Raw genomic sequence first — 27,669 nt, forward strand, 5'->3', positions numbered from 1 at the left:
CATCAGCCCGTGCAGGTTGCAGATTAATTAGCTCGGTGAGATTGCTTTATACATCCAAATAGAGAGAGGATTAGTATTTGAAAAAAAACATTTAATATACAGCGAAGTGACAGTTTCTCGATGGCTAGGAGGCTATGTGGCTTCTGCAGCTTGGAATCACCCCCAAAATGTTGCCCCACCCCGGACAGGAGACTGGCACTGCTTCGCTCCGTTCTAGGGTGGCACTTCACTCGGGCAACTGGTATCGCATGGGGAGGGATGTGAGGGGAGTAACGAGATTGCCCCGCCCCGAGACCTGTATCAGCAAATAACCAACTGCGGAAACCCAATGGGAGGCGAGTGAATTATTCATATTCCGGGGGGCGGGATCTCGCCTTTCTTGATATAAGAATCTGCATTCGCTCCTGGTTTCTCGGAGTCGAAGCAAGTGCAGGCTGTTGAAGTTTATCCTAAAGAAAGTGAAATAATAATAAAAAAAAGAAACTTTTCTTTTGGTCTGAATTCCGTGGAGCAGCAAACTCGCTTTATTCTCTTTGAATTTTTGTTTCGTGATTTTGTTTTTGTAAAGGAGCTCTTTGCAAAGGAGTTGAACCCACTCCCCACCCCTCCGGCGTCCGCTCGGCGAGGCTGTGTGAGGAGACCATGGTGTACGCGCTATGTGTGCTGGCCGTAGCGACGCTGAGTGTCAAGTTGGCCGCCTCTCTGGGACCTATCGTCCGCTGCGAGCCGTGCGACGCCCGGGCGCTGGCTCAGTGCAAGCCGCTGCAGGGAGACTGCCAGCCGGTCAGGGAGCCGGGCTGCGGCTGCTGCATGACCTGCGCCCTCCGCCAGGGGCAGCAGTGCGGCGTCTACACCGAGCGCTGCGCCTCCGGCTTCACCTGTCTGCCCCAGGCCGGGGAGAGCAGACCCCTGCAGGCACTGCTGGAAGGCAGGGGTATCTGCACTAACCAGACGGTCAAACTCCGCATCCTGACCGCTGCAGGTAAGAAATTGTGCACTCCCCCAAATCCACGCATTGCAGGGCGAAATCTAACTCAGTTTTATACTTTATTTCAGATTTGCAGCGGCTGCAGTCATTTGCTTCTGTGAATAACTTCGTTTCAGGGAAAAAAAATTGCTTTGGGTTTCTGAGCTTGTTGGTGTTAGAAAGTGCTGTTATCTTAAAAGATGAGCAAGTGTATTTGCAGCGTTGACCTTATTTCTGTTCTCGAACTAAACTGTGTTAATTGAAGTCCAGGACCAGGGATTGCATCATTACTACGATCGAATGGCTGCAGTCTACCTGATGCTAAGTTTAAATTCTTCACCCGCTTGGAGCGGTTGTGTGAACAGTAGCCTCACTGTTGGGAGTTGAGAGAAATAGCAACATTGCCTCTGTTTTAAAGAAGGGAGCGTTCCCTGGTCCTTTCTGCAGCGAGGGCACGTTAGGCAGAAACGTACTTAAAACGTTCAGTGTTAACTCGACAGATTTAAATTGTACTTCGAGTAACTGAGCAGAGCTTTGCAATGTGCATTTTTTTTCAGTTTAGATGCTTTTTAACGTCAAGATTGAGAGAAGCTGCTTGCTCATACACGTGCCAATAGCCCTACTGTACGTATCTCGTACTGATGCTGGGGTTGCTTTCGAGTCTTTAAAGTTTCCACCTTTTGGTTACTGCAGTAATATTATTCGTACGAAATGAACTAAACAAAACTTCTAATAGTGAAGAGTTAGTACCCAGAATGCTCACCAAGGCACAAACTTTGTTGTACTGGTAAGGTTGCTAGCAGACATTAGTGTTCGGTGTGAGCATGAATATTGGCGATATTAGCTCACCACCGTCTGGTGGAATAGAGTATTGCAAAGTTTGCTGCTGTGAGGTTTTGAAAAGCAGAACGATAATTGCCTGTTGCCACCCCTTCCCGTCTTCCCCGCCTCTCTTTATCGTTCAGATTATACACTAAATGAGACTTTTGCTCTACCGGATTTTTGAATTATTTTTACTGATGTGACTGCTGCTTTTACAATTAGGAAATGCCAACCGTTCAGAGGATGAGAGGAATGCCAGTAACTCAGGGAATGAGTGGAGTCCCAACACACACCGAATGCAAGAGAGTAAAAGTCACCAGCAGCATAATAAATTGCTGCGGAAAGAGGCATCAAGAAAATCCCAGCTGTACAAAATTAACAATGAAGCAGAGAATACAGAAACCACCAACTTTTCGTCAGAAATAAAACACGACACAGAATACGTGAGTGAGCAATGCATCTTCCTCTTACATTTATGCACGTTTTGAGCTTCTGTTAAGTAGGATGTTTCCTCAAATTGTGAAATGAAATTATGCACTTGTACCCTCTGCCACAGGGAGGTGAAAATTCCTCTGGTTGCCATGGAGTGGCATTATAAAAATGCACCTAAGATTTCCATTGCAGCAGTTTGACTCATTCTAATGTGTTTTCAGTGTGTTCCCATGTTGTACAGGAAATGTTCCACACAGGAACTCAGCAAAACGTGCTTGCAATGTCACTAAACATAAGAAACCGTTGTAATCCTTATCCCACTGCACTATAACATTGAAAACAATTCAAATATTTTATTTATAGTTTGTTCTGAACAAATTGTTTTAATTTTTTTAAGGAAGCTGATCCTTGTCTGTGTACTAAGATCATGAGATTATTCTGTCTATATTTATCAGGGTCCTTGTCGGAGAGAAATGGAAGACATCCTAAATAATTTGAAAGCTGTATCCATTCTGAGCCCCAGAGGTGTATACATTCCAAATTGTGACAAAAAAGGCTTCTACAAGAAAAAACAGGTTTGTTTCTCTTCTGTTCACTTTCCTGTTTTCTTGCCATTTGATAAATATTTCTTTTCCTAATTATAAGTAGGATGTACCCACTGAAGTTGTCTAGCAATGAAACAGTCTTCTTCTGCCTGTAACACGTGTATGGCATATAGGTTACCAAACAGATCATGTACTGGACAGAACGTAGAAACTCCCAAGTAATTTTTTTGCTGCAATATTGAGGGATCAGTAGTCCATTTTGATTTTTTGTTTATAGCACAGAATTAAAGATGAATGAAAAACATTTACAATGAAATTTATTTTGGGGTATGATCCATACATTTTAAAAAATATTTTTGGATGTTGTACATCAATTATGCCCAATATTCACCTTTCTTACATGCAAGATTGGCCGCAAACTTGTGCAATTTTGGTAGTACTTGGAGTGAGGGGTTAGTGTGACCCTGTCACAACTATTCCATCCCTTCTGCATCTGTAATGTGTAGTGCATTGGCTGACTGCGGGGATGGAATGCAAGTTGGCTTCTTTTCAAGTGACTAAACATCCTGTCACTTGCAATTGATCTGACTTCAGTATCTGTGGGCATTGACCCAGTAGGATTTGTGTTAGTCTCATTATAATTTATGACCAAATTTGAATTAGATGCAACCATACAACTAATCTGTGTTTAATTTAATTCCAAAATCCTGATTGATGCTGAAAACAAATGATTTAGGAACATCAGACAGGAGTAGGCTCTTTATTGACTTTAGTCTTTTCTGCCATTCATTTGGGATTATGGTTGATTCCCATCTCAACTCTGTATACTTGTCAAGGTACCCCTTCCAGCCCTTGCCTTATAGGATTGTGTCAACCTCAATTTAGGAATTTTTATCCATTTCAGTGTCTTTCTGGTGGAGAGATTTTGCAGATTTCCAGTTGTAAGCACATTCAGAAATGGCTGATTCCCTCTGAAACTCCTAATTTCTGAATCATTCTAGCAGGTAGTGGACACCTAACATTTTGTGGTAGATAGAATCATCACTACCGAGAACCATCATCCGCAGACTGCAGCAGTGGATACCTGCTTCGTGGTATTTAAACAGAACTGCATAGAAGTGAAGGAGCAAAATTCCGTGGATCTGAAAAATCTTAAATAAAGTGTGCCAGAAATATTCAGTAGGCTTTGCAGCATTTCTGGAGAGAGCAATGGAGTTAACATATCAGATCTATGAGACGATGAAATTTCTCAAAACTGAAACATCAACTCTGTTTCTGTCTTGACAGATGCTGCGAATCAGCTAAGTATGTCTGTTTTAATACTTAGGAATGGATAGCCTTCATCTTAGCTGAGGTGTGAGATAATATTTTCTGTGAAATATGCTTCAAATGCACTGAAACTGTAAGAAATTCCTTAGACATCAAGCAGGATCCTATTATACAGTTGCAAGCTGCTAAGAGATTTAGTACATTGTGATGCATAACTAATTTAAGTCCAAAGTCTGCCATTGTACATCACTATGCCTTAAGGATGTTTTAGTGTGGAAGTCATGAAAAATAAGGCTGCAGTGCTTCACCACCTACTCCTGTAAGATTTGTGATTGATAAATGTAACACAAATCTTTGCTAACTGTTTGAGCATTCCTATCTCTGTCAATGATATGGATCATTTAATACTTTTAAGATGTAACTTTCCTGTTAGTAACTAACATTTGGTTAAAGGAAAAATGACATGACCATTGATTTAAATTGTTAACCCTCTCTTCTCTACCACAGTGCCGATCATCTAAAGGGAGGAGGCGAGGTTTATGCTGGTGTGTGGATAAATATGGCACTCGGCTGCCTAGCTACGAAAGAAATGGAGAGTTGCGTTGTTATAGTTTTGAGACTAACTGAGGAACCCTGCCACTCCCATGAACTCTGTATGTATGTGAATGAAAGAGAGAGAGAGAAAGAAAATGAGCAAGAGACACTGATTGATCAGAGACCTCAGAGCAATTGGCAGTAGACATGGGCTGCCTATGTTCTAGAGCTGTGAGCTCTGCTGCCAGTTTAGGTTGGGAAAGGGGGCTTTCTTCAGCCCAGATGTTACAGCTCTATCCTGCCACATATTCTTCCAGCTCCCTGAAAGAATGGGAGTTTTTTTTTAATTCCCAAGAAATCTGCACTACAGTTCCCAAGGAAAAGGCACTTCAGAAAGGAATCAGGGAATCTCCACTTGACTATTTAAAAAACTGCCTGTGACCAATTTGATCCTGACAGACTTTGTGCTCTTATGTAAAAATATTAGTGTATGATACTACATATTTTGAAATGTCTTGTTCTGCAGGTCTGAAACAGGAAACTAGCCTTCACGGGTAAAACGTTCTATAAAATTTTAAAAAAGGACTTTTTGTTCTTTTTAAAAAAAAGCTTTCATGTTACTAAAAAGTCATATGATTATTTTTCCTTAAATGAAATGAATATTCTGTTAGAATATGGTCTGTATTTAATATAATTATGTTTTTTAATAAACATTATTTAAACTGAATAAACGTGAAGCATTGTTTTTTTTTCTACAGCAGCGAGTCAGTAGCTTATTTTGTACCACATTATTACACAAAATCAAAAAAAATTATTCAAGAGAATTTACTTATTGCAGATCTTAATCATATAAAGAAAATTAGTGATACAGTTACATTAAAATAAAATATACTCCATATAACAATTTTTTGATTATTTAGAAACAATTTGAAAATTGAGGGAATTTGAGAAAACATATGAGTGCCATCTAGTGGTTACAGGCTATTAAGACATTGTCCAAAAACCCCACAGGTACAGGAAATCAAATTCACTCTCACATTCTCTAGTCTTTGCTGAGCCAATGTGTTCCGAGCAATAATTGGTAGACACTTATGTATACAATTAGTGAAGCAATACACTGTTGTTTAATAACTACGTACTACAAGCTTTCTTTATTCATGCAGCATGTTTTGTGATGGATTCACACCTTTGGTACAGATTATCAACACTTAAGAGAAACAAAAACTGGCATCTTTAAAAATGTTTATAACTGCCCAATATATAAAATGATGCTTAGAATAGAAAATGCTGAAATAGTTGTATTAGTTTAACTCATTCACAGTAAAATTGAAAAGACAAATTGTAATCATTCAATAAGAATTGAGACCTGACAAGGATGACTGACTCTTGCAGCAATAGATGTCCACAATAGCAGACTTTTTTAAAATTTAAATGTGCTAACAGAGGATTAGCTAAGTTGTTTGTTGCAGCTTTAGTCACACCTAACGATAACGAAGGAATTGCTGACCGCTTCAGACAGCTTCATGACTTTTCTCATTTTAGTCCTCTGAAGATTGACATTGAATTTTCTACTTTAATGCTACCAGTGCTCAGCACATCAGTACTTCTCCCCTTTTCTTGGCAAGTTCATGATGATTAGATTGAAACAAAGCCACTTTTGGGGGCAAAAGATGAAATTCACATCAATCATCATGCATTGCAAAAATAAGACGCCTTCACACTCTTTGGGGAAGTGGGCATATGATTTATACTTTCAGCTAATGGCCAAGATTGCAGAGAGTCAATACGAACCTTTCCATTATTACAAATCCGTACAAAAGGAGCAGAAGTAGACCATTCAGCCCATTGAATCTGCTCCGCCATTCAATTAGATCATGGCTGTTCTGATAATCTTCAATTCCGCTTTCCTGTCCTTTCCCTAAAACCCTTGACTCCCTCACAGATTAAAAATCATCAGCAAAGCATGTGATGTGTACTTACACATCATAGGAATAAATTAAACATCTTCCATTTATAATTAACAATCAAATTTGACATCTATGAATGCATTTAAACAAAGAGAAAACTTCAGCACCAATGAGTTCATTTTCTCTATGAATATTGTACGTAGGAGTGTGTTATAGGCAAGAATACTGATGTCAGTGAGGATAAGGATGACGTTTGGGCAGTTAAAAGTTATTTTAACTTGAAGACAGGTATCACCTTGAAACACTATTATATTTTTAATTTACAAAATATTAGCCTCTAACACGAGGAATGTGTGTATGCCTTGGTAACGTTATAATTCTGATAGAGGCAATGGTCAATTAACAGTGGCAGCAATTGTGTAAGACTTAAGCTTTCTATTATTTTAATGCCATGACATCCTTTTGGAACATTAATGTGTTATTACCATTGATTATATGTAGTGACTTGCAGTGTACTCAGTGACTGTTTGGATAATACTTCTGTCAACTCATGCATTTTTCACAATATAAAATTATTTTCATGCACATTAGTAGTGAACCAAAAGTGCAACTAGTAGATTATTCCATGGGGCAATTTAGACAGATGATATTTTAAATGTGATTCTCAAAAAGAAATCTTTAAACTAAAAAAAAGCAGGAAATAAATAGCTTACATACATGAAAGATAACTGTAATCTTGTGGTTATCACCTTCAAATGCTCTAGTGTAACTTGTGAGAGAAAAGCAAAGATGTTAATGCCTCCTCAGTTTCTTAAGACACGTCAGTTATTTTGTTCGGCTGATGCTGAAACATGTGTGTTATGCCGGTGGCACTGGGGATCACCTCTCACTTCTGGAGAGCCAGGGATTCTCTTTCCATTCCAGCGAAAAACACACCAACACCGTCCATGCTGTCCATCCAGAGATGACTCGCACTTTCAAAGCATAAGTATAAAAACTTTATTGTCCTCTTTGTAAGATAGAGGTGAAACATTGATAAATGAAATCACGTAAAGTGTGGAAATGAACTTTTCCCAATGTATTCATGCAAGACAATCACACAGAGCAGCACGATTTGGTTAGTACATATGGTGCATTGGCTTGATCAAAGAGAAACAAAATAGGTAATCAGTCTTCGAACACTCACACGAATTGTGATCTTTGTCATTTTCTAGACAAAATAATCATTCAGTGGGAATTGGACCTCAAGCCTGATCTGTATTCTTACGGTAAGCTGCCGATATTAAATCATGTCTGACCAGCATTGACCTTTAGGTCAAAAAGTACCTTTTCGTTGCTGGTTTAGGGATGAATGTGTCTCCTGTGATGTTTAAAGAGCACTGACACTCATATATTCCAAAGGGCACTATGTTTTGGGCAAGAAAATAAAATAAATGGACTTACATCAGGTGACCATTGGAGCTAACAAAGAATTCTGAGTATAAGAGGCCCACAGTTATCTTAATCATGAGGTGACCAGCTTGTGAGTGGGCCCTTTTTACAAATATCCATATGCCTAATTGTTGTTTTTGGTATCTGCTCATACTTAAAAAAATTATCAGTCTCTATTCCTATTCTCTTTCCTATGTTGATAATATAATTTTAGGAGATGTCATCATGTGAGAAGAGATTGCAGAAGATAGTCTGTTGGAGTGACTAATTCAAGAAAAAAAAGTACAACTTAAGAAAATTGCAATGCAAGTATACAAAGTGACAGTAATGGACAAACGTAGTGATGCAAATTTGATCTTATGTCAGAAACCTGTTGAATCAGGGCCCATTCAGGATTTAAAATAATACAGGCTGATTCTTTGTTGCCATAGATCTTTGTCTGAAGGTCCTATCTTTAACCTGAAACAATGCCTGCTTGTTTAAATGGATGTAAGGCACTCTGACACTATTTGAAGGGCATGGTAGTTATTTTATTGTCCTTGTTAACATTTATCTTGCACACAACACAATCAAAAGCAGATTAATCAGTTATCAATCTCACATCCAATAAAAGTACTAACTCCTCCAATAATGCAGTACTCGCTCATTCTTGAAGTTTGAATAAATACTGAAATCCTCGAAGGTTTCTGATGTGGAATTAAGAGTACTATCACTGACACTATCAAGAAAGCATCAAGAATGTTTCTACGCAGAGTGCATGGGATTAAACATAGAACATTACAGCACAGTACAGGCCCTTCGGCCCTCGATGTTGTGCCGACCTGTCATACTGATCTCAAGCCCATTAATCTGCACTATTCCATGTACGTCCATATGCTTGTCCAATGACGACTTAAATGTACCTAAAGTTGGCGAATCTACTAACATTGCAGGCAAAGCGTTCCATTCCCTTACTACTCTCTGAGTAAAGAAACTACCTCTGACATCTGTCCTATATCTTTCACCCCTCAATTTAAAGCTATGCCCCCTCGTGCTCGCCGTCACCATCCTAGGAAAAAGGCTCTCCCTATCCACCCTATCTAACCCTCTGATTATTTTATATGTTTCAATTAAGCCACCTCTCAACCTTCTTCTCTCTAATGAATACAGCCTCAAGTCCCTCAGCCTTTCCTCGTAGGACCTTCCCTCCATACCAGGCAACATCCTAGTAAATCTCCTCTGCACCCTTTCCAAAGCTTCCACATCCTTCTTGTAATGCGGTGACCAGAACTGTACGCAATACTCCAAGTGCGGCCGCACCAGACTTTTGTACAGCTTCACCATAACATCTTGGTTCCGGAACTCGATCTCTCTATTGGAGGTAGTATACCAATTTCAATGTAAGAATTGGTTAACAGACAGAAGATAAAGAGGATGGATAAATTGATCATCTTGAGGACTACAGTTTAAGGCTGACAGGAGGTGGAATGTTTTCATGCAGACTGAATCTTTGGAATTTTCTATTCCAGAGGCTGATGGGAGCTCAATCACTGAACATGTTCAAATTAGAAATAAGTTTAATAACATCAGGGGATATGAAGTGAGTGCATGACGTTAGCATGGATGATCAACCATGATCTAATTGAATGACAGAGCAGGCGTGCCAGGCTGAATGACTTACTCCTGCTCCTTTGTTCCTGTCCAATTACTCAGATTAGCTTTCAGTCTTTGATCAACAGGAAGACCACCACCGTCCACAATTTATACAAAATTTACATAAATTCAATGACAAACTGTGATATTTGAAAATTTTCTAATAAAATAAAACTATTTGTGAAGTTAAGTTTATGAGGAAGATGCAAGGAGGCTTCAAGTGGATTTGAATAGGTCAAGCAAGTAGGTATCGGTATGGCAAATTGAATATAACGTGAATAAATGTGCATTTATCCATGATTTTAGCACGAAAATGGAAAGTCAGAACATTAAGTGAAGAAAAGATGGGAAGTGTGGTGTTCAAAGATGCCTGGGTATCCTTGTTGTGAGTCACCAAAAGCTGATATATGCAGCTGCAACCCTCAGGAAGCAAGGCAAATGGTATGTTGTCTTTCCCCGTTAAGTAATGTGATTACAGGAGGAAAGATGAATTTCTGTATTGAGTCTTGGTTGGAGTGCACCTGGAATTACAATTTTGGTCTGGACGTCTGAGGAAGGATATATTTGTCAATGAGGGAGCTCATTTGAGGTTCACTAGTTTAATCAATGGGATTGTAGGATTTGTTTTTATCTGGAGGGATTGAGTAAACCAGGCCTGTATTGTCTAGAGTTTTGAAAAATGAGAGGTGATGTCATTGAAACTTACAAAATTCTCACATGGCGTGGCAGGATGGTAGTTTCCACCGGCTGGTGAATCTAGAACTAGGGAATGTAATCTCAGAATAAGGCACCGGCCATTTAAGGCTGACAGGAGGTGGAATGTTTCCATGCAGATTGAATCTTTGGAATTTTCTATTCCAGAGGCTTATGGGAGCTCAATCACTGAACATGTTCAAATTAGAAATAAATTTAATAACATCAGGGGATATGAAGTGAGTGCATGATGTTAGCATGGATGATCAACCATGATCTAATTGAATGACAGAGCAAGCGTGCCAGGCTGAATGACTTACTCTTGCTCCTTTGTTCCTGTCCAATTGCTCAGACTAGCTTTCATTTATTGCCATGCACTACAATATTCCAGTAGGTGGCACATTAATACTCTGAAGAAGAATGATCTCTTGAAGTGCTTTTGAAGGATTGTCAAACAGGTTCAAGTTCCCAGTTCTGCCCCAAGTGTAAGCTTCATCCAGAGGGGAGGCTGACTGAAAATCTTACAGATGAAACAGTGAGGGCTGTAGCTTAATGATTTCCTGATACATACACGCAGCGAACAAAGCACTGCACTGGGAGAGCTGTAAAACTGAATTCCTTCATGGTCGTCAGTGTTATTGATTTAGAAGTGGATATTTTACGTTGGGGATTTCAGCCAATTGATAAACTAACTGTCACAACATGCTTTGTGTATGTCTCCAGTCAGCGGACGAAAGAAAAACAAATTACCTGATTCCAAGTAAAATATTTAGGATGTCATTGCAAGTTGTTTTCAGTTCATTGTATTGGAACATTCATGAAATTCACTGTTCTCAGTACTATAGCCCTTACCATGTTTGGTGGATGTGATAAAATAATAAAAGCATGAAATGTATTGAAATATTTTCTTGTACACATATTAATGTTACTTTTATGCTTCCTCTTAAAAAATTGCTTCACATGTTCACAAATATCCTTTTGTTATAAACCAAAACAAGGACAATAAGACTTGAAAATAAATCTGAATTGTAGGGGATGGTCAGATTGGCAACAATCTGCAGAAAGCAGTCAAAGGAATGCTATAAAACGCATTTGTCATGTGGAGCTGACAATTTCTGCTTCTCTGTAACCTGCTGGCTTCTAGGCACGATGCAGCAATTGTAAAAATAATACCTGGCTTCCAACAGTGCAGTGCTGCAAACTTCTTAATAAAGTATTCTGTCTTTCTGGATTGTACTATCAGAATGCCACAAAGCCTATCTCTGTGGAACAGCAACAAATATTTTTATAGTGGGCTGCGCTTTCTCTTTTTTTTCATATTTAAATCCAACCTTGCGCATTTCAGGGGGTCAGGAATGTGGGAGGGTTGGTTCTCATGATTGAAGGTATATATTGAGACTCTTATGCAGGCTGTATTTCAGGAAGCCAGCAGAACATTTCACCAGTGTAAGAGTTCAGCTCTGAGAAGACCCTGGTTAGGTCATGAATTCAAATATAATGCAATCCGCAGCCAGACAGCTTTTTACATACCGAGTAAAGAGCTGAAAACTGAAGATTTCCCAGAATAATAATGATTAGTTTCTAGTGAACATCAGTTGCACATTTTGCTCTCAGGATGCAAGCGTCACTGGCAAAGCCAGCATCTGTTCTCTATCCTGAGTTGGACTTGAACCGATTGACGTGCTGGTCAATTGCGGGGCAGTGGGGGGGCACGGTTAAGAGTCAGCTATATTGCTTTGGGTATGGAGCCCCATGTCAACCAAACTGGATAAGGGTCGCAAATTTCCTTTCCTAAAGGATATTAATAAACTGGATAAGGTTTTATGACAACTGATGATACATACATGGCAAAATTATTGAAACCAGCTTAATGTCTCAAATTTATGAAATGAATTCAAATTTCATCCATTGTTGCTGTAGGATTTGAACTCATATCCTGAATCTCTGGATGATTCATCAAATGGGATTATTACAATACCACCATCTATCCAATTACTGAAATCTTTTGCTGCAGTTCAGAAACAGAAGAACAAAGAAGTTCAGGACTGCTATAACTTTGGCCTGGACAGGAATGCCATATTCATTTTGAAAATTGTAAACACAACTCTGCGGCTTTTTTTTAATGGAATGACAGCTTCCTCCTCAGCTGTTCCTCAGATATTTTGAGACATGCTATCATTGGTCTCTGCATTCTATTTGAAAGGTAAGGGTCCCTGCACAATATGTGAAAGTGGGAAGACAATAGTAGATGAAATGCACAAAAACAAAGTTGCTGGAAAAGCTCGGCAGTCTGGCAGCATCTGTGGAGGAGGAAGCAGAGTTAATGTTTCGGGTCTGGTGACCCTTCCTCAGAACTCAGTTCTGAGGAAGAATCACCAGACCAGAGATGTTAACTCTGCTTTCCCCTCCACAGATGCTGCCAGACCTGCTGAGCTTTATCAGCAGCTTCGCTTTTGTTCCTGATTTACAGCATCCACAGCTCTTTTGGTTTTTATTTTTCTGGATGAAATGCATGTAGAATAAGGTAATATACTTCACAAAATATTGCACCAACACAAATTACTGTGGGAATTACTGTGGAATTGATGAATCTTGTAGAATTGGATTCCTCCCAAATTGCTAGTTTTTCTTTTCCCAGAATGCCCAAATCATATCTCAAAATAAAACAGGCATCTTAGACAAATATGTTTTCAGGAAATAACAGGATGTCATCAGAAACAACTGAAATTGAGTCTCATATTGGAAAAGTTGAGTCTAAAAGAAGATTTAGTATAATACTGTTAGTGTGCCAGAGGGATGACAGCAGACATTTCCTTTACCATGTTGTAAGTTAGACAAGGCTGCGGCAGCAACCTGTACCAAATCTGAATGATTCATGCAGGGTCTAAATCAGGGATGAGCTTATGCAGATTGTTAAACAGACAAATCTCAAAATTCTTCAAACTCTGCTTTGCCAATACTGCCAGACAGGAGCCCATGGAGACAAATTATTTGCTATCATGAATGAGACATATCCATTAAGCACAGAATTGCAGCTGGGGAGATCTGGGATCCTTTCTCTGAAAAGGCTTTTAGATTCATAGTCATAGACTCACGCAACATAGAAACAGGCCTTTCAACCCAGTATGTCTGTGCTGATCCACAAACACCAAACTGCAGTAATCACATTTACTTGCACTTGGTCCATAGCCGACTATGCCCTGGGATTTTTAGTACTCATTTTTGAGCCTACACCAATTGAAAATTTCAACATTGAGATTGATAGGGTTTGTTACTGAAGACAATTATGAAGTATGAGTCCAAGATGTTGAGTTGGGATTGTGATATAAATCAACCATTATCTAGTAGTCAATCAATGGAGCTGAATGGCTGACTATATGTTTTACAATTCCCAAGAGGGCTGATTAACTCAGTTGATTAAAAAACTAGCCAGTTGTTCAGAACAGTGTCAACAGCCAGCCTTTAATTCCAGTTCTGACTGAGGCAGGCTTGAGAACTCCCACTTCATCCTGTCCCATGTTTGATGTGGAGTAGTACCCCACTAGCCATATTACCAATTTGCTCTCTCTTTTAGAGAGGGTTGCTAAAAGTCCCTCATAGGATATGAAATGCACAAAAACAAAATTTGCTGGAGAAACTCAGCAGGCCTGGCAATATCTGTAGAGAGAAAATGGAATTCATGTTTTGGGCCCAGCTCCGAGGAAGGGCTACTGTAGTCTAAATATTAACTTTGTTTTCTCTCCTACAGATGCAACCTCACCTGTTGAGTTTCTTCAGCAATATCTGTTTTTGTGCTTTTCAGATCTCCAGTATTGGTAGTTCTTTATTTTATTATCCATTATAGGCTATGGCTAATGAACCTCTTATCCCTCATTTCTTTTAACTACAAAAATCTACATACCTGTTTCAGGTTATAAAATCCTCTCTTGTCACAGTTTGGGATGTGAAATCTATAAAGTTCTTCATTAGTATGCTGTTGAATCAGAATGATCCTGTCAATGGCACGTTGCATTTCCTCCTGGCATGGACCCTGTGAAAAATCAATGCAGTATCGGCATGACTTTTTTTTATCAGTTGCAATGTCAACTCCACAAAATTTATGGTAAAACACATATGTAAATATCCTACATCCGTAACTCTTAGTTAATTCAATTACAACTAAAAATTCATTCACAAGGTGAGGGTGTCACTAGCTATGCCAGCATTTAGTGGCAATTACTAATTGCCTAGAGGGTAGCTAAGAGCTTACCAACTTGCTGTAGGTCTGGAGTTACATATAGGGCAGACCAGGTAAGGGCGGCAATTTCCTTCCTTTAAGGACATTAGAGAACTAGATAGGTTTTTCCAACAATTGACAATTGAATCAGAGTGATCATTAGACGCTTAATTCCAGATTTTGATTGCATTCAAATTCCACCATCTTCCATTGTAGATTTCAAACCAAGGTCCCCAGAACTGATGTAAAGCACAATAAAAACCCACCATTATAAACTGACTTTATTCATTCTTCTTATGCATGTTTTGTCAGCTGTGGCTTAGATGGTAGCAATTTCTCTTGTGGATTAGATGGTTGTGGGTTTAAGTCCACTTCAGGATTTGAGCACAAACGTTCGGCTGACAATCCACTGCTGCATTGTTGGAGCTACTGTCTCTTGGATGAACGTTAAATTTTGGTCTTGCCTGCATTTTCAAATAGGTGCAAAAAAATCACTCCATGCTATCTCAAATGGTCAATATTTACCCTTAATTGTCGTGGCAAAACAAATTATAGTGTAATTATTACTTTGATGCTTCTTGGGCACAAATTGGTTGTTATTGTTCTTGCATGACAACAAGGACCAAATTTCAAAAGTACTTCATTGTTTATAAAGTACTTTGGGATGTTCTGAGGCCATGAAAGGTGTGAGATAAATGCAAGTTTTTATATTCATTTATAAACATTTCATAAAGGAATAAACACTTAATTATTCTATAATGACTCTATCAAAATTAGTTATCATTAGTAAGAGCATTATCAGGGCCACTTGCTGAAACATGTGTATCATCGACAGCTGCGGATGAAGTATCAGAAGTTGAGAGGTTGGCTAACGTGGTGCTATTATTCAAGAAAAGTTGTAAGGAAAAGCCAGGGAACTGAAGATCGGTGACCCTTAAGACAGTAGCGGGCAAGCTGGTGGAGGATATTCTGAAGACCAGGGTTTGCATACATTTGGAAAGGCAGAAACAGATTAGGGATAGTCAACATGGCTTTGTGTGTAGGAAACCATGCCTCACTAACTCTATTGTATTGGATGTGAACAGAGGAGGTATGGTCAGTAAATTTGCAAATGACACAAAACTGGGGTGTTGTGGACAGTGAAGAAGATTATCTTAGAGTCAACAGGCCCTTGATCAGGTGGGCCAATGGGCTGAGGAGCAGCAGGTTTAGTTTAATTTAGATACGTGTGAGGTGTTGCATTTTGATTAGATTAGATTCCCTACAGTGTGGAAACAGGCCCTTCAGCCCAACAAGTCCACATCACCCCATGCAACATCCAACCCAGACCCATCCCCCTGTAACCCACACACCCCTGAACACTACGGGCAAGTTAGCACAGCCAATCCACCTAGCCTGCACTTCTTTGGGCAGTGGGAGGAAACCAGAGCACCCAGAGGAAACCCACGCAGACACGGGGAGAATGTGCAAACTCCACACAGACAGTTGCCTGAAGCTGGAATCAAACCCGGGCCCCTGGCACTGTGAGGCTGCAGTGCTAACCACTGAACCACTGTGCCTCAGGGTAAGGCAAACAAGGCCAGGACTTATTTTGTTGATGTTAGGGCCCTGGGGAGTGCTGCCCAACAATGAAACCTAGGGGTGAAGGTACATAGCTTCTTGAAAGTGGAGTCACAGATAGGCAGGATGATGAAGATGGCATTTGGCACGTTTGCCTTCATTGGTCAGAACATTGAGTATATGAGTTGGAATATCATGTTGTGGCTATAGAGGACATTGATGAGACCACGTTTCGAAAGCAGCATACAATTCTGGCTGCCCTTCTATAGGAAAGCTGCTGTTAAATTTGAGACGGAGAGGAGAAAATTCAAAAGGATGTTGTTGGTACTGGGAAGTTTGCATTATAGCGAGAGGCTGGAGCATTTTTTCCCTGGAGCATCGGAGGCTGAAGTGTGACCTTATAAAGGTTTGTAAAATTATGAATGGCATGGATCGGGTGAAAAGCCAAGGTCTTTTTCCTAGGGTGGGGAAATTCAAAACTAGAAGGAATAGGTTTAAAGTGAGAGGGAAAGATTTAAAAAGGACCTGAGGGGTAAATTTTTCATGCAGAGTGTGGTGTGTGTACGGAATGAGCTGCCAGAGGAAGTGGTGGAGGCTGGTACAATTACAACTTTTAAAAGGAATGGGTATAACACTTGGAAGAATTTAAAGGGATATGAACCAAATTCGAGCAAATGCAGCTAGGTCAGATTGTGATAACAAAGTGTGGAGCTGGATGAACACAGCAGGCCAAGCAGCATCTCAGGAGCACAAAAGCTGACGTTTCGGGCCTAGACCCTTCATCAGAGAAGGGGATGGGGAGAGGGTTCTGGAATAAATAGGGAGAGAGGGGGAGGCGGACGGAAGATGGAGAGAAAAGAAGGTAGGTGGAGAGGAGAGTATAGGTGGGGAGGTGGGGAGGGGATGGGTCAGTCCGGGGAGGACGGACAGGTCAAGGAGGTGGGATGAGGTTAGTAGGTGGGAAATGGAGGTGCGGCTTGAGGTGGGAGGAGGGGATAGGGGAGAGGAAGAACAGGTTAGGGAGGCGGGGTCGCGCTGGGCTGGTTTTGGGATGCAGTGGGGGGAGGGGACGAGCTAGGCTGGTTTTGGGATGCAGTGGGGGAGGGGGAGATTTTGAAGCTGGTGAAATCCACATTGATAACATTGGGCTGCAGGGTTCCCAAGCAGAATATAAATTGCTGTTCCTGCAACCTTCAGGTGGCATCATTGTGGCACTGCAGGAGGCCCATAATGGACATAATGTGTTCATCCAGCTTTACACTTTGTTATCTTGGATTCTCCAGCATCTGCAGTTTCCATTATCTCAGATTGCGATATCTGGTCGGCATGGATGAGTTGGACCTAAAGTTTCTGCGCTATATGTCTCTATGATCTTGTGACATTCACAAACTGGAATACTTGGCTACTGATAAAAAGGCAGACTCTATTTGAAAGAAAACAAAATTGCATGCTTCAAATTTGTGATAAATGGAACAAACTGATTTCAAGGCAGGAATCTGTATATTTATTCAGATGGTTATTACAAACTAGTTTAGTAAATTTTTAGTGATTGATGATCAACTAATTTCCATAGAATCTTAGAATGGTTATAGCATCAGGGAATGTCATTCAGCCTGTCATGTCTGTTTGGATTCTCTGTTAGCAATTTACCTAGTGCTACACTACCATGTTCCTTTCTAGCCTGCAAAATAGCTTGTTTTAATTTAACAATTCAATTCCCTTTTGAATGTCTTCTCAAATTGAATCTGCCTCCACTGGACTCTCAGACAGAACATTCCAAACCCTAACTGCTTACTGTGTAGAAAAGTTTTCCATATGCTGCCATTATTTCTTTTTATCAAGTATCTTAAGCTTGAGCCAACTGGGTTAAATTCATTGGCCAGTGGAAACAGCTTCTCTCTCTATCTACTCTGTTCAGGACCCCATAATTTTGTATAGTTTCTCAAATCCCCTCTCAACGTTCACATCTCAAAAGAGAACAGCCACAGGTTCTCCTACCTAACCATGTATTGATATCCTTGTCACTTGAATCATGAACAGTGATGGACAAAATGGACATAGTGCTCCAGTTAAGGTCAAATTAGTGTTTTAAATGGAATTATCATAACTTCCTCGTTTTTGTGTTCTGTGCGTGAATTAACAAAGCCAAAGGTACTGTATGCTGTACAAACTGCTCTCACAACCTGTCCTGCTACCTTCAGTTATGTGTACACTCAGGTTGCTGTCCTTCTTCACCACCTTTAGAATTGCACTCTCTAAGTTATGTTTTTCTCGATGTTCTTCCTATTAAATCAAATCATTTCACACTCCTCTGCGTGTATTTTCATCTGCCATTTGTCCATCCATTCCACCTTTTGAATTTTAACACTATCTTCTTCTCAGTTCCTAAGTTTAGTGTCAATGTAAATTTGAAATTGCGCTTTGTACACTGAAGTCCTGGACATTAATGCAGATCACATTCAACAAGGGTGCTAATGCTGACCCCTTTGGAACTTCGCAATAAGTCTGCCTCCTGTACGAAAAACTACCTTCGCCATTACATTTTGTTGCTCTGCCAGCCGGCCAAATTTGTACCCATATTGCTATTGTCTGTTTTATTACATAAGTTCTAACTTTGCTTGCAATTTTGTTGTGCAATAATTTATTAAATGTTTCTTGCAAGTCTGTGTACTCCACAACAATGGTACTACCTTCATCTCCCTTCTCTGTTGCCTCATCAAAAAACTCAGCAAGCCGTTAAACACATTTTTCACAAATCCTTGCTGGCTTTCATGAATGAACCTATGTTTGACTGAATGGATATTCATTTTGTCCTGACAGCTTCTCCACCATCAAGGTTAAACTGGCTGGAGTACAGTTGCTGGGCTGTCTTCTTGTCGTTATTTGTTGGTGGTGTTTGTGGTGGTGGATTTTCTGCCTGAAACCACTGTAAACCTTGATTGTGTTAGATAGACTCCAGGATTCTGATGTAGCATTGATAAGGATAAGATGATATCTCAGATTCAGGGCGATTAGAGATTACAATGCTCCCGCGATCTTACTGCTAGTGTAAAACTAGAAGCTGTTGCCAAATTAATTAAGTTTGAGAATTTGCTGCAATGTATTCAGTAGGTAGTTCATATGACTGAGAGGCAGATGACTTTCTTCTGTGCTGTTATGACTCCCGATCTCTAACAGCTACAGTTTGTTGGCAATATTTGAGATATAAATTGAGTTGGCAGAGGTGTCAATTATGAGAACTCTCTCTTGAATAGTGTTGAGCTTCATGAATGTTATTGCCTTGCCATAGTAATCATTTACTGAGTAGTGAGTAGTCCATCAACATTCTGACCTGGATATTGTAAAGGAAGGGAAATTTTGCAAGGTCAGTAGGTGAACCATTTATTGCAGAATATCCAGTCTCTGTTCTTCTATTAATGGTGTTAAAATGATTAGTTCTGTTCAGCTGCTGGCCAATGTTGACCCCAAGTACAATGGGGTTCTTGGTCATGGTAGCGCCTAAAGGTCATGGGAGTGATCGGACCTTTACTTGTTGCAGATGCCCATTGCCTCACAGGTCTTAGTCGTAAATGTTAGCTCCAATTTGTCAGCCCAAACTTGGATGTCATCTAGGTCCTGCTTTTATACCCAATGATATCAATTTTTCTGCATGTCTGGATGAAACCTATGCTGAGGTTCAGAAATGATCTATCAAGATTACTAATTACTTGAAACTACCAGCTTTATAACCTTTGCCTTCTATAGTTTTGAACAAAAAGTAAAATGCCTCAGGAAAAGTTCGCAAACATAGTCTCAATTTAAAGATATCAAGTGTTTTTTCTAAGCGATCAATAAGGACTACTTATGTGCTGATGTAACTGATCGCTAGCCTTTAGCCCTCAGTTTCTGGGAACAGTTGGAAAGAAAGGTACGTAGATATATGTCAATAGTGTTGACATTATCTACACATTCCTGATAAGTTATCATTAGAGAAAAGGAATTAAAAGAAATGGATCTTCTGGGGAAGCAGTAGCTTGCTGAATCACATATTGAATATGAATGGAATGCGACACCACTAAATCCTTAACTCTAATAGTTTCTGATCTTGACTTAGTCATTCAAAAGGCAATGAGTGGCAGCCAGATACTCAGTCATAATGAGCTACATCAGGCCACCCTCCTATATCTCACAGTGGGGAATTGAAGGATGCCCATTGCAGAGATCTGAGCCCTGAGAGCAAATGATCCATTCACTCTTTTAGCCACCAAATAATGTTTGTGACAAGAAAACATTTGCTAAGCAGAAAAATTACCTCAAAAACATGTGATTGGAAAACATTAACAACAGAATGAAATTATGAATATTACTAGATACTATTGATATGCTGAAGAAATTTGCTCATGATGTACTGAATACATATTTTCCATCTATGAGCTAGATTTTTATAAAAGTAAATAATTTATGTACAAATTCATTTCCTTCTCGCAAGACACAATACAAGTGGCAACATTTTGGTTGCTACATAAAGAGTTTGAACTTGTTGTCTGCCAATAAAACTGGCATAGCAGATAGACTCTATGTAACAAAAAAATACCCATTGCTCAGCAGTTTTGGTTATACACCTCGGTGACAAGTTAAACGTCTATCCCTCATAACATGTGCAATGAGTAGAGACCAAAGTGGTGAGCGATGTGTCTACAATTTCATGATGATGTGAAAAAGATTTCAACAGTGTTGGGGACTTGGTAAGCACTGAGGTATTTTTGATTTCAGGCACTGAGTATCTGGATGAAGCACTCCAAACTGAACTAATTTGTGCTTCGGTACTGAGTATAGGCCTTCTTATTCTTCCAGTGAGATACACCTGAACTTTTCTCAGAAAAACATATTGCACCATTCTGACATTTTCCAACTGTGGTACAAACTTGATGACCTGTCTGACTGAGGATACAAGTTTTTGCTACTTTACAGGCAGCTATTAGATTGTGTGTTAAAGCTGCCTCAGAAAACACTTATACAGCTCACAGTTAGAGTGATTGTCAACCATTAGACTGCACTGTATTGAAAATCACACCCCAGAGATGAAACAATGTCTAATTTCGTAGACCACCAGGCTCACTGTAGTGAAAGCTTGAACAGTCTGAATTGCAACAATGGATCTAATTTCTGAAGAAGAGTCTAAGCCCAAAATGTCAGCCTTCCTGCTCCTCTGATGCTGCTTGGCCTGCTGTGTTCATCCAGTGCTACACCTTGTTATCTCAATAGATCTAACCCGCTATCTACTTCTCAGAAAATTCTTTTGTCAAAAATCCCTCCTATAGATCCTAGCAAATAGCCACTTGATGAAGGAGAAAAAGAGCAATCTCTCTCCACTGATGTTAAATCACAGCCTATGTGCATTAGTAAGTATTTGCCTCAGTGATGTTTGTTTAAGAATGGATCAGAAGCTGCACTTTCTGAAATGTAACAGGATGCAAAATGTTTAGCAGCCACTACTGAATAGAAAAGGCATTGTGTTAACATAAGGATCTTTCAACTGTATTTGTGGAACTCGGCTATTTCGCCTTCTCGTAACTGAAATACTTCTCTCCTGTTCTACAAACTAGAATTCTGCAATTAAGTAATTATCAGAAAGGAAAAGAAAAAAAACTGCTCAAAAATAAGAAAATATCAGAGTCCATTGTCTTTTCAGTATTTATTGAAAGAAAGTAATTAAATATGGCTGAGGCATCAACGGCTGTTCATCCCGTGGAACTGGATGAACGCAACAGGCCAAGCAGCATCTTAGGAGCACAAAAGCTGACGTTTCATCAGAAGGGTCTAGGCCTGAAACGTCAGCTTTTGTGCTCCTAAAATGCTGCTTGGCCTGCTGTGTTCATCCAGCTCCACACTTTGTTACCTCAGATTCTCCAGCATCTGCAGTTCCCATTATCACCGTTCATCCCGTAATGTTTAATAAAGAAAGCAATTATGCCTCCATGTGGTCATTTTAAGGCATTGCATTGGATAGATTGGTACATTACATTAATTTTATACGTTCTTTGCTTCCATAGTTAATTTAACTGAATCATAGAAAACATTTTAAACAAATAATTCATTTAAGATTTTTGCTTCTTTTCTCTCTACTTCAGTCTTCCTTTTTCTCAATCTATTTTCTACCTTTCTGATTCATAGTATTAGATGTCTGTGTGGCTGAGAGAGTCATTGCGTTTTAAAGCACAGATGGAGACCCTTTGGCCCATCATGTCCATGCCAGTCATCAAGCACCTGTCTACTGTAATCCTATTTTCCAGCACATGGCCATAGCTTTGTATGTTGTGGTGTTTCAAGTGTTCATCTAAAACCTTCTGAAATGTTGTGAGGGTTCCCGCTTCTCCCACTCTTTCAGGCAGTGAGTTTCTAATGCCTTCATACTCTCTGGATCAACATAAATTCCTCAGAGCTTGTCTAAGCCTCCAGCCCTCAAATCTATGCACCCTGCTTACTGAGCCCTGTATTAAGGAAAATAGTTCCTTCAAACCGTTTTCCCTCAGCCTTCTTTTTTCTAAGAAAAACAATCTGAGTCTAGTGAAATTGTTGGATGATGTTCTATCTCCTCTCATTTTCCTCATCCTTCAGCTTTGAAAAGAGAGCAAGAGCTAAGGGAACAGGAATGTACAAATAATGATTTCAGCAAAGCCTCCTCTTTAAGCAGGCAGCAAAACACACAGATTGGCAAGTTTGCTCAATACAAAGGCATCTAGGTAAGGAAGACAGTCATTCAAACAGTCAATTTTAACATATACAAACTCATGTAGATTATAGACTGCTTCCGTTGCCTAAGAACATGAATAATGATAGCAGAACAAATACATGTCAAAGTTTAGTTATAACTAATAACCATGTGTACAGGAAGTTGATAAAGTTTGTGGTTAGTCAGATTCAGACCGAGTTCACCTTTTAACTACAGGCCAGGAATGACAAAAGATAGTATCAACATTATGAAGAGTTCATTTTTGTGTTGGATGGTATCTTTGTTTGGAAAACATCTGATGACGTAATGGAATGAATCAAACCATCATTCTAGCAAATAAGGAGGGGCATCCCATTTAACAAACCAAAACATTGCAAAGCTTTGGTTACTGTTATGTCATTCGTGTGAGTCCAATCCTGTCTAGAAGCTGAGAAAATGTGCATAGACTCCATATTTGTTGATGTGGACAGAGTGGCAGCATACCATAACTAAGCAAGTTGCACAATAATGGTGTAAATACTGTTCTTTGATAGCGGGCTTACAGCATTTAAGTTTAATTCTTCATATTTGCTGATAGGTTTTACAGTAATACAATAATACAATCAAATGAACATTCAATGATTAATATTTGAGTCGTTGACTTTTCATTTATGGTACACTGATCCTTTGAGTTACTGTTGCATCTAGCTAAGATGTAAGAGGCAGTGTCCATACAGTTGGACATGCCATAATGTTATGCAGGTAACAAAAACATGATATGTACTTACTTGTGGCAGTTATGACATAAAACTGAACACAAGGAGACGAATAGATAATAAAATGTGTGGCTGGATGAACACAGCAGGCCAAGCAGCATCTCAGGAGCACAAAAGCTGACGTTTCGGGCCTAGACCCTTCATCAGAGAGGGGGATGGGGGGAGGGAACTGGAATAAATAGGGAGAGAGGGGGAGGCGGACCGAAGATGGAGAGTAAAGAAGATAGGTGGAGAGAGTGTAGGTGGGGAGGTAGGGAGGGGATAGGTCAGTCTAGGGAAGACGGACAGGTCAAGGAGGTGGGATGAGGTTAGTAGGTAGCTGGGGGTGCGGCTTGGGGTGGGAGTAAGGGATGGGTGAGAGGAAGAACCGGTTAGGGAGGCAGAGACAGGTTGGACTGGTTTTGGGATGCAGTGGGTGGGGGGGAAGAGCTGGGCTGGTTGTGTGGTGCAGTGGGGGGAGGGGATGAACTGGGCTGGTTTAGGGATGCAGTAGGGGAAGGGGAGATTTTGAAACTGGTGAAGTCCACATTGATACCATATGGCTGCAGGGTTCCCAGGCGGAATATGAGTTGCTGTTCCTGCAACCTTCGGGTGGCATCATTGTGGCAGTGCAGGAGGCCCATGATGGACATGTCATCAAGAGAATGGGAGGGGGAGTGGAAATGGTTTGTGACTGGGAGGCGCAGTTGTTTGTTGCGAACTGAGCGGAGGTGTTCTGCAAAGCGGTCCCCAAGCCTCCGCTTGGTTTCCCCAATGTAGAGGAAGCCACACCGGGTACAGTGGATGCAGTATACCACATTGGCAGATGTGCAGGTGAACCTCTGCTTAATGTGGAATGTCATCTTGGGGCCTGGGATGGGGGTGAGGGAGGAGGTGTGGGGACAAGTGTAGCATTTCCTGCGGTTGCAGGGGAAGGTGCCGGGTGTGGTGGGGTTGGAGGGCAGTGTGGAGCGAACAAGGGAGTCACGGAGAGAGTGGTCTCTCCGGAAAGCAGACAGGGGAGGGGATGGAAAAATGTCTTGGGTGGTGGGGTCGGATTGTAAATGGCGGAAGTGTCGGAGGATAATGCGTTGTATCCGGAGGTTGGTAGGGTGGTGTGTGAGAACGACGGGGATCCTCTTGGGGCGGTTGTGGCGGGGGCGGGGTGTGAGGGATGTGTCGCGGGAAATGCGGGAGACGCGGTCAAGGGCGTTCTCGATCACCGTGGGGGGAAAGTTGCGGTCCTTAAAGAACTTGGACATCTGGGATGTGCGGGAGTGGAATGTCTTATCGTGGGAGCAGATGCGGCGGAGGCGGAGGAATTGGGAATAGGGGATGGAATTTTTGCAGGAGGGTGGGTGGGAGGAGGTGTATTCTAGGTAGCTGTGGGAGTCGGTGGGCTTGAAATGGACATCAGTTACAAGCTGGTTGCCTGAGATGGAGACTGAGAGGTCCAGGAAGGTGAGGGATGTGCTGGAGATGGCCCAGGTGAACTGAAGGTTGGGGTGGAAGGTGTTGGTGAAGTGGATGAACTGTTCGAGCTCCTCTGGGGAGCAAGAGGCGGCGCCGATACAGTCATCAATGTACCGGAGGAAGAGGTGGGGTTTGGGGCCTGTGTAGGTGCGGAAGAGGGACTGTTCCACGTAACCTACAAAGAGGCAGGCATAGCTGGGGCCCATGCGGGTGCCCATGGCCACCCCCTTAGTCTGTAGGAAGTGGGAGGAGTCAAAACAGAAGTTGTTGAGTGTGAGGACGAGTTCAGCTAGGCGGATGAGAGTGTCGGTGGAGGGGGCCTGGTCGGGCCTGCGGGACAGGAAGAAACGGAGGGCCTTGAGGCCATCTCCACCACCCTACCAACCTCCGGAATCCCCCTCGTTCTCACACACCACCCTACCAACCTCCGGATACAACGCATTATCCTCCGACACTTCCGCCATTTACAATCCGACCCCACCACCCAAGACATTTTTCCATCCCCTCCCCTGTCTGCTTTCCGGAGAGACCGCTCTCTCCGTGACTCCCTTGTTCGCTCCACACTGCCCTCCAACCCCACCACACCCGGCACCTTCCCCTGCAACCGCAGGAAATGCTACACTTGTCCCCACACCTCCTCCCTCACCCCCATCCCAGGCCCCAAGATGACATTCCACATTAAGCAGAGGTTCACCTGCACATCTGCCAATGTGGTATACTGCATCCACTGTACCCGGTGTGGCTTCCTCTACATTGGGGAAACCAAGCGGAGGCTTGGGGACCGCTTTGCAGAACACCTCCGCTCAGTTCGCAACAAACAACTGCACCTCCCAGTCGCAAACCATTTCCACTCCCCCTCCCATTCTCTTGATGACATGTCCATCATGGGCCTCCTGCACTGCCACAATGATGCCACCCGAAGGTTGCAGGAACAGCAACTCATATTCCGCCTGGGAACCCTGCAGCCATATGGTATCAATGTGGACTTCACCAGTTTCAAAATCTCCCCTTCCCCTACTGCATCCCTAAACCAGCCCAGTTCATCCCCTCCCCCCACTGCACCACACAACCAGCCCAGCTCTTCCCCCCCACCCACTGCATCCCAAAACCAGTCCAACCTGTCTCTGCCTCCCTAACCAGTTCTTCCTCTCACCCATCCCTTCCTCCCACCCCAAGCCGCATCCCCAGCTACCTACTAACCTCATCCCACCTCCTTGACCTGTCCGTCTTCCCTGGACTGACCTATCCCCTCCCTACCTCCCCACCTACACTCTCTCCACCTATCTTCTTTACTCTCCATCTTCGGTCCGCCTCCCCCTCTCTCCCTATTTATTCCAGTTCCCTCCCCCCATCCCCCTCTCTGATGAAGGGTCTAGGCCCGAAACGTCAGCTTTTGTGCTCCTGAGATGCTGCTTGGCCTGCTGTGTTCATCCAGCCTCACATTTTATTATCTTGGAATCTCCAGCATCTGCAGTTCCCATTATCTCACAAGGAGACGAATGATAGCTAACATTGCTCCTGGTAGCTGAGGCCCCGCCTCAGTTGAAAATGATCAAGACAAGGCTGACCAATTAATTATGGAATGATTGCATTAATTTAGCTATTCATTGTTCGATCATTTTCAGAATCATTTTTGAACATGTCTAGGGAGGTTACCAGAATACTCCACTGTTGCAAGTCTTCAAGGTTGTCCACAATGTCAATTCCCATTAGCCTGGGGTTTGAGTCTGAGAAGTGCAAAATGTCCCTGAAAAATTAGCTTTTTGGTGTTTAGTACCAACAAAGAAATATAGAAAGATTTACAGCGCTAATGAAACCATTTGATTTATCATGACCTGGATGACTGACGTCTATTGAGTCCAATCTCACTTCCCTTGCCTTGATCAACATACCCCTCGAATATAGTATCTCCAGTATAAATTTGAGTGTTTTATGAAATGTGAAGCACTTTTAGACAGTGAGGACCAGACATCACCAACCTCTCAATGAAAAGATTTCAGTTCAACACCCCCCTAACCCTTTGATCAGCTCTATCCACTTGGTTATTTTTTTTTAAATGGAAATGCGTCTTTCCGGTTGATGCTATTTCAGCCTCTTATACCTTTGTACCATTCAGTTCAATCTTTTCCCAGCCTTCTCTTTTTCAGGTATAAAAACTCCACGCAATCTAACCTTTCCTGACAGATAAAACTCTTCAGGAAATAAAATTCTCCACTCTTGGCAATATCCTCATAAATAACCTGTGCATCATCTCTAGAGCAATTGCATCCTTTTTATTTATGCAGCAACCAGGACAGTTCTGACAATTCTTGAACTGTCATCCAGTGTTTTGCATAGATTCAACATAGCCTCCCCTACTCCACTACTCTTGGCCTGACCCAATAAAGTAAGTATCCTGTCTGCTTTCTTAACCACAATTTCTTGGGTGTTGTAATTCTACAAAACATTACTGACCAGTATGTTCAAATTCACATGATGTTGTTGAATTATGATTACTTCAAAGGTAGTCTAACAATTACTTAGCAATTTGAAGTAGTGAATGACTGGGCCTTATGGACCAGCAAGTTCAAGAATCAATACTAGATTTTGTTCTGGTTTCCTAATCCAATCCAGAGCAAAGTAGAGAACAATAATTGGCCTGTCTGCCCTTGGTTTCAGTGTGGAAAAGTTCTCAGCGTTCTAGTTCATAATTGTTAATGAACTGCTGGAAAATTTAAATAAGGGTAAATAACTGATGAGGAT

At 41.3% G+C, this 27,669-nt stretch overlaps 2 protein-coding genes across 2 annotated transcripts in view; one reads left to right on the forward strand and one right to left on the reverse strand.

Annotated features, from left to right (window-relative positions):
* The first annotated feature begins 418 nt into the window (after nucleotides 1-418).
* Nucleotides 419-5,270, forward strand: igfbp3 (insulin-like growth factor binding protein 3). Its single transcript, XM_048557148.2, has 4 exons — nucleotides 419-982; nucleotides 2,012-2,232; nucleotides 2,677-2,796; nucleotides 4,543-5,270. Exons 1-4 carry the CDS (start codon nucleotides 643-645, stop codon nucleotides 4,660-4,662), a joined length of 801 nt encoding a protein of 266 aa, XP_048413105.1. The 5' UTR covers nucleotides 419-642; the 3' UTR covers nucleotides 4,663-5,270.
* A 14-nt stretch (nucleotides 5,271-5,284) lies between these two features.
* LOC125464588 (insulin-like growth factor-binding protein 4) overlaps nucleotides 5,285-27,669 on the reverse strand; it is an 82,816-nt gene continuing 60,431 nt past the window's right edge. Inside the window, exons 3-4 of the mRNA XM_059655667.1 lie at nucleotides 14,134-14,262; nucleotides 5,285-7,450 (exon numbers count right to left, since the gene is read on the reverse strand). Coding sequence (XP_059511650.1) covers nucleotides 7,298-7,450; nucleotides 14,134-14,262 — 282 coding nt within the window. The 3' untranslated portion in view covers nucleotides 5,285-7,297. The remainder of the gene's footprint in view (nucleotides 7,451-14,133; nucleotides 14,263-27,669) is intronic.

The sequence above is a fragment of the Stegostoma tigrinum genome, chromosome 2 (assembly GCF_030684315.1).
Source record: "Stegostoma tigrinum isolate sSteTig4 chromosome 2, sSteTig4.hap1, whole genome shotgun sequence".
NCBI classification, from domain to species: Eukaryota; Metazoa; Chordata; class Chondrichthyes; order Orectolobiformes; family Stegostomatidae; genus Stegostoma; species Stegostoma tigrinum.

Coding starts and splice junctions, on each gene's coding strand:
- igfbp3 (XM_048557148.2), top strand. CDS start 643: ATGGTGTACGCGCTATGTGTGCTGGCCGTAGCGACGCTGAGTGTCAAG. Junction 983..2,011: donor CCGCATCCTGACCGCTGCAG/GTAAGAAATTGT, acceptor TTTTACAATTAG/GAAATGCCAACCGTTCAGAG. Junction 2,233..2,676: donor TAAAACACGACACAGAATAC/GTGAGTGAGCAA, acceptor TATATTTATCAG/GGTCCTTGTCGGAGAGAAAT.